This window comes from Myotis yumanensis, unplaced genomic scaffold, assembly GCF_028538775.1.
Source record: "Myotis yumanensis isolate MYYU_CA2020_CCGP unplaced genomic scaffold, mMyoYum1.0.hap1 SCAF_13, whole genome shotgun sequence".
Lineage (NCBI taxonomy): Eukaryota > Metazoa > Chordata > Mammalia > Chiroptera > Vespertilionidae > Myotis > Myotis yumanensis.
This window is the reverse complement of record NW_027223764.1, coordinates 49,362,655-49,369,065: the sequence shown is the minus strand read 5'-3', so window position 1 is coordinate 49,369,065 and position 6,411 is coordinate 49,362,655. Positions and strand designations below refer to the sequence as shown.

At 45.2% G+C, this 6,411-nt stretch overlaps 1 protein-coding gene across 2 annotated transcripts; it reads left to right on the top strand.

Moving 5' to 3' along the window:
- The first annotated feature begins 1,302 nt into the window (after positions 1 to 1,302).
- Positions 1,303 to 5,296, top strand: TMEM254 (transmembrane protein 254). 2 transcript variants are annotated; one of them, XM_070433074.1, is made up of 4 exons: positions 1,303 to 1,429; positions 3,265 to 3,368; positions 3,561 to 3,620; positions 4,665 to 5,296. In XM_070433074.1, exons 1-4 carry the CDS (start codon positions 1,340 to 1,342, stop codon positions 4,783 to 4,785), a joined length of 375 nt encoding a protein of 124 aa, XP_070289175.1. In that variant the 5' UTR covers positions 1,303 to 1,339; the 3' UTR covers positions 4,786 to 5,296. The 2 variants fall into 2 exon arrangements, with proteins under 2 accessions (XP_070289175.1, XP_070289174.1); XM_070433073.1 differs by lacking the exon at positions 1,303 to 1,429 and adding an exon at positions 1,658 to 1,798.
- The last annotated feature ends 1,115 nt before the right edge of the window (positions 5,297 to 6,411 follow it).

The following is a 6,411-nucleotide window of genomic DNA, read 5'->3' as shown; positions in this document are numbered from 1 at the left end:
TAAGTTTGCTTAGATCGCTCTCGCCTTCCATGATCCTGGGACAATGTGGGTGTTTTTTTTTTCTGTATCGGCACATGCTCATCCCACTCTACATCAGAACTTCCCTAGAGGGACTATTATCTCTGTACCTCATGTGACTGCATTATTTGCATTTCTCTGTTGGGTTGAGGGTAGAGTCTTAAATATTTTTCCCAAATAGATAACCAATCATCCAAAAATAGTTTAATGAATAATCATTCTTTCATCCTTTATTTGAAATGTCAGCTTTATCCTAAAATAAATGTCAGATCTATCTCTGGAGTATCATTTTCCACTGACTTGTGTGTCAAATACCAGATGCTTTTTACTATAGTTCTTTGTAGTGTGTCTTGATACCTTGTAGGCCAGTCCTATTGGGGAGGGGGAGAGTAGATGGTATCTTATTTTTGCTTTGTTTTGCACATCCCAAATTGCCCTACAGTTGAGCACCTTTTCGTGTTTCTTGGCCATTCGTGTTTTCTCTGTTAAGGAGGTCCCATTCATATCCTTCACTCATCTGTCTAGTAGTATATATATTGAAGAATTCCTTCTCCCAGGTCTTTCAACTTGATGGTGCCTTTCATAAGAATGAAGTTTTAAAATTTAGATGCCATTACATTTTCAATCTTTCCCCCTACGGCTTTTAATTTTAACAACTTGCTCAAAAGTTGTAAAACTGTTCTCCATATTTCCCGCACTATTTTCAATGTTTAGGTCATTGATCCATCCAGAGGGGAGAGAGCTAAATGATCACGGGGCGAGAGATGAGAGTTATGATGGGGATGGCGACACAGGATCCTGGAGGATGAAATCCTAGCCACGCCTATCACCTGTGGAGAGGGCGAGTTAGAAGTTAAATGGAGGCACAGAAGGGTTAGTCTAAGCTTCCGCAAAAAGTCAGTGGCAGAGCCGCGGCTTAAACCCAGTAGTATATATATACTCCACAGCCTGCTCATAGCTGCTGTGCCCTGAGGTTTCAGACATCGAACGACAAGGAAGAGCATTGCTTCCCACAGGGCACGGCCAAGCTGAAGTTCCAATATGAGGCTCCTGGTTAGTATTCTACGTAAAGCACCACCTAGTTCCACACTTTATCTTAAACGCGGGAACGTGACTCTGAGAGAGGGGTCTACCCTGCAGGTGAGGGCCAGCCACCGGGCCAGACTCCAGCAACAATCGCCCTTGGCGTTTCCGAACCCGCAGAATCTGCTCCCGAGAGGGAGGAGGGAGGGGCGCTGGCCGAGGCCCCGCCCCCGGCCCCGCCCCCGGCCCGCCTCCGAGCGAGCGGGGCCCTGCGCGCTCCCGGGGGCGAGCTGCCGCGATGGGGAAGGCGGCCGGCGACGAGGCGTACTTCCAGAGGGGCAACCTGTTCTGGTTCGCGGTCATCACCCTCTCCTTTGGCTATTACACGGTAAAGGCAGCGAGGGGAGCGAACGAGCGCCCCATTGAACGCGGGGCCCGCGCCTGCGGGAGGGGCAGGCGGTCGCGCAGGCGCAATTGGGCTCCGCTGCTCTCGGAGCCGCGGGAGAGACTAGCCCGGAAGGAGACGCAGGCGCACTGGTCGGCCCGCGCCCCTCGCCGGCGCTCCCGGCCCTGAGACCGGCTACGCAGGCTTTCCCGGTATGGGGCTGGGGCGGGGGCGGGGCGGCTCTCCACACCACGGCTCAGTGTCAAGATGGTGGTGGCGAAGTCGGAGGGCGGCAGGGCGGCCACCGCCTACTTCCGCGCAGCCAGACCCTTGCCCTCGCTGGCCACAGCCCTGGCGCTGGGATATTTCGCGGTGAGGCGTGGAGGGGCGGGGCACCTGCTTCCGCCCGGCGGGCTCTCCTAGGGCGAGGGGCTCCTAGGGAGCGCGGTTCTGCGCCTGCGCTCCGGGCGGTTGCCTAGGTTACTGGAGTAAGCGGAAGTTATTGGGTCACAGGCCTGTTTCTACTCAGGAGGGTTCCTGCCGTGGCGTTCCCTCCGCTCCAAGGTTACTGCGATTTACCGGAGTCTCAGAACTCACCCAGGAAGCCCGATTACGGCCTACCAAGTCAGAGTAGGGCTTCCGAAGCAGAATGTTGGGGCAGTTAAAATTGCTTAGAAAACGGAGATAAAGCTAAAGGATGGGTGAGACTTAATTGGTAAGAAGGGATAGAGAGGATGTAAATGTTATGGTGTAGATGTGGAACCAAGGCAGATGATCTCTGATGAGAAGAGGGGCGATTTTTGTTTTGACAGTTCGTTTATAAAAGATAACGGGGAAAACTTCTGGAAAAATAAGTTGGGGACTGAATTGGTATAATTTTGAATGGAGGCAAGACTATTTGGATATTGCCCGGTAGATCCTGGAGATTGGAGATTAAAAGTGCGTCTGTTGTGTCCACAGTGTGTGTTGTGAAACCGGACCACCTTTATCCTGATTTCCCCATATGAACTGAAAAATTTCAAAGGCGCATTTCTGTCCTATGATTCTGCATCTCTGATTAGTTAGAATATTGATGGAGGAAAGCTTTGATGGCCTCAAATTGGGTTATTGTGGATAGGTACTGCCCCTCCCATTCCCCTTGGTTTGGGAGAATGGAGTGCTGTTTTATGCTTTATTTAAATTTTAGGTGTGTAACAACATAACTGGAGAGGTAGTACTGCTCTTGGCTGAATATGAATGGGACAATAAATTTGGACCTATTGGGACTTAATTATTCTCAAAAGCTTAAGGTGACAGAGGTTATAACACAGAGACTGAGGGAAAATGGTTACGATTACAAAAACCTTATGTGATTAAGTGGTTGCTATTAGCACATCACGAACCTGATCTCACTTATTTTCCAATTCTGTGCAGTGGATCAGTCCCAGTTTTAGATATAGGAAAAGTGAAAGGAGGCCATGGGATTATAAATTAAATGGAGATCTGCCTCAAGCCATAGTTTCTGCGGCAAAGAAAAGAAACTAGTCAGGGCACATAAACTCTTAAAATTCGTTAATAACCTGTGTAAAATCATGTTTTAATGGAATTCATTAAGAATAGAAGCCACCCACCCTGAGCACTGAGTCTGATAACCACATAGTTTCCTCGGAATAAATCTCCCACTAGAACAGTGTTTAGAAAATAGAAGTCCAAGAGTGGCACCTCAGATGTCTTAGTGCACAGTTACTTTGGTCTGTTCTTACTGTAGAATCAGGATTATTTCCTAGCTTCTCTCAAGAATAAACATTTGCTGGTTTCAGTGACCTAACAGGTATTCTGTGCCTCTGGTTCTCTTTCAGTGGGTTGTCTTCTGGCCTCAGAGTATTCCTTACCAGAGCCTCGGGCCCCTGGGCCCCTTCACTCAGTATTTGGTGGACCATCATCACGCCCTCCTGCGCAATGGGTAAGGAGGGCTGCGGAAGTGGGACGCGGACACTGCAATTCTAGTCCCACTGTAGACTGGGAGGCCTGCAGTGGCCTTTAGCTATCTGAGTGGTGCTAGTTCACAGTAAAGCACTTTTTTTTATGAAGGTTTCTGGGTTAGATTTCATCAGCAGATAACCATCACCTTAAACCTGGCTAACTTTTGTTCCAGATACTGGCTTGCCTGGCTGATTCACGTGGGAGAGTCCTTGTATGCCATGGTATTGTGCAAGTAAGTGTTTGTAGTAGGTATTTGTTGCTTTGCTCTTGGTATCTAATTTGAGAGGAGCCACATTTAAATAATTCATGGACTTGTAGACTGAGAGCATTCTCCGGGTAGAGTTGAATCCCCACACCTAATACTGGGCCTCGCCCAGAGGGAGTACTCAATAAATATTTAATGAATGAATTTATTTCATTTGTGATAGCTAATCAGTTATTTAGTTACTTAATTTAGATGATTTTTCTTATTTTTTATAGAAATGTCTGTATGATCCCCTGAAAAAAGAGCTTAGTCCCTGACCAGGGCTGATGATTCTCAGTCCTAGTTTTACAACTGAGTCACCTGAGGAGCTTTTTCAAAATACACAAGCCTGGTTTCCAGACCCACAAGATCCTGGTTTGCTCAGCCTTGCTTCAGACATGGGAATGTTATTTTTACAAGCCCCACAAATAATTCTGGGGTGCAATGCAAGCTAAAAGCCCCTGGATTAAACGTCACTCAGTGTATGCCAGTGTAGGCTACTACTGTGTGAAAGTACTAGAAAAGATTCTCTTTACATTTGTACTTCATGTAGCATATACAGAAAGGATGCTGTAATGAAAGAGGTGGTTATAGTGATGCCAAATTGCTTTGCAGTTGATTTTCTTTCTAGTCAAGATTAACAGTCACCTCTATTATTGCTGTATTATTTCTAAAAGTGGAAAATGTAGTACTTTATTACTACTGTGTTTTAATAATAAAAATAATATTTCTTGGGTACACACTTGCTCTGAAGCCATCGCAGTGCTATTTAACCCATCCACTCATCAAAATCATGTGAGAAACAGTTTTGTGATACAGCTCTAGGCAGTAGCCAGGCTGCTTCTCAGGGAAGAGTGTACCGTCCTCACTGCACAAGGAAAATGAAAATAAATGAACTAACCATTCGAGGTAAGAAGCTGGAAGAAAGGGCAAGATAAACCCAATGAAAGTAGATAGAAGAGTACGTTTTTTAAAAATAGAAGAGAATAACTATGAAACCATAATATTAAAATTGTTTCTTCTTCTTTTAAGGTCTAAAGGCATCACGAATGGTCGGGCTCAACTGCTCTGGTTCCTGCAGACATTCCTCTTTGGGATAGCCTCCCTCTCCATCTTGATCGCTTATAGACCAAAACGCCAAAAGCAAACTTAAAGGACATCTCCAACCCTTTCCCTGCACTGACATCCAGCCTCACTCTTGTCTGAGGATGGCGTGTTTACTCCACCTTTCTGTTTTCTGGAAAGTTACGACCCTCTAGTCAGTCATTATCTCATATTCTCTGGTTGGACTTGAGTAGATAATAGGAAAAGGTTTTATCTTTCCAATTCTGAAGACTAACCTATTTGGCAGAGTATTTCCAGCTACCTCTCTCTCTGCCACCTGGTTTAAGCCACGCACTAAATTTGCTTGTTGGTATACCTGTGCTCCCACCTTTTGACTAAAACACCTTATCCAACCAACCTCCATCTTAGCTGATGAGGGGTTGCTTTTTGGTAAGGTAAAATATTTCAGAGTTAATGGATGGAAATCCAACTCAGATTCTGTAAAAGCATGGTCCTCTCCAAGGGAAATAATGACAGTAGTATTAAGGGTGCCGGGAACAATATGGTGCATTATTGAATGAAATGGATTAAGGAATAAAATGCTGTGAATTATCTCTCCATTCAAATGCTGTATTTATATGTCAGTTTTGATATGTTGTCACACATTTCATCCTACCTTTTCTCAAATAGACTCTATTATAGAACTGTCCGGCCAGTTCAGATAGCAGGGGCATTTTTCCCACTGAGAAAGAAATGCAGAAAGCCCTGGTTGTGGTTCGCATGCTCCTCATTATGCTTAGAGAGCTGCCCACAGCCCACTTATAACTTCTCCACACACACTGAGCCACAGGCTGGCATGAGAGTCTCCTTTTATTGCAGGATTATTCTCTAGTTTCCATTAACACTTAATTTAGCTTATGATACAATCTACACAGCAAGTGAGAGGAGTATTCTGACTTCCTTTTTTTATTGTTGACAGTATTGCAGATGTCTCCCATTTTCTCCCTTTTTGCCCCCCTTCAACCAGCCCCCACCCTATACTATTGCCTGTGTCCATAGATTATGCATATATGTTCTTTGGTTAATCTCTTCCTGTCCCCTTCCACTGCCCCCACCCCTGAGATCTGATATTCTGTTCCATTCATCCAAACCTCTGACTTTTCTGGTTTTTTAAATGCCAAAAGTCTAAAATCCTGTAATCTTATTTGGGGCATTATCATGGTTTGTAGCACAAAAGGATCTTAGTGGACAAATGGTGCCGGTCATTCATTTTACAGACCCATAGATGCATCCCACCCAGGTGAGGTAACCATCGCGCACAGAGGCCGGGCTCTCACTGGGCCTTGTGTTTCTCCCCTCCCCACAGCACAGGTGCTTAGAAGTAAGTCTGTGAAGCAAAAAATAAACAAACATGGAGACATCTTGGCTTTGAATGGCAGTCATAGTGGTGATACAGAGAAACATCTTTATGATGAGTTTGGATGAGAAAAGGCTAGAGGCATTTTGGTGAAAGTGGCAGGATAGTAAGAAGCCAGGCAAATTTCTTGACAAGTGGAATAAAGGAACAGATGAAATAATTAAACAAGGCCAGACAATTTGAGCAATTTACAGCCAGCTAATGAGTCACAAGGTTTTATCTCCCCTAACCAAAGACACTTAGAAGCAAATGGTTTACACATTCCAGACCATCCTGGTCCTGATTCCTCTTTAATAACCTTCTTTAAAAATAAAGCTA

What these genes read in the sequence shown, in the direction of transcription:
- TMEM254 (XM_070433073.1), top strand. Translation starts at nt 1,694, where the DNA reads ATGGTGGTGGCGAAGTCGGAGGGCGGCAGGGCGGCCACCGCCTACTTC. An exon ending in TGGCGCTGGGATATTTCGCG is followed by an intron (nt 1,799 to 3,264) that starts GTGAGGCGTGGA and finishes GTTCTCTTTCAG; the next exon opens with TGGGTTGTCTTCTGGCCTCA. An exon ending in TATGCCATGGTATTGTGCAA is followed by an intron (nt 3,621 to 4,664) that starts GTAAGTGTTTGT and finishes TCTTCTTTTAAG; the next exon opens with GTCTAAAGGCATCACGAATG.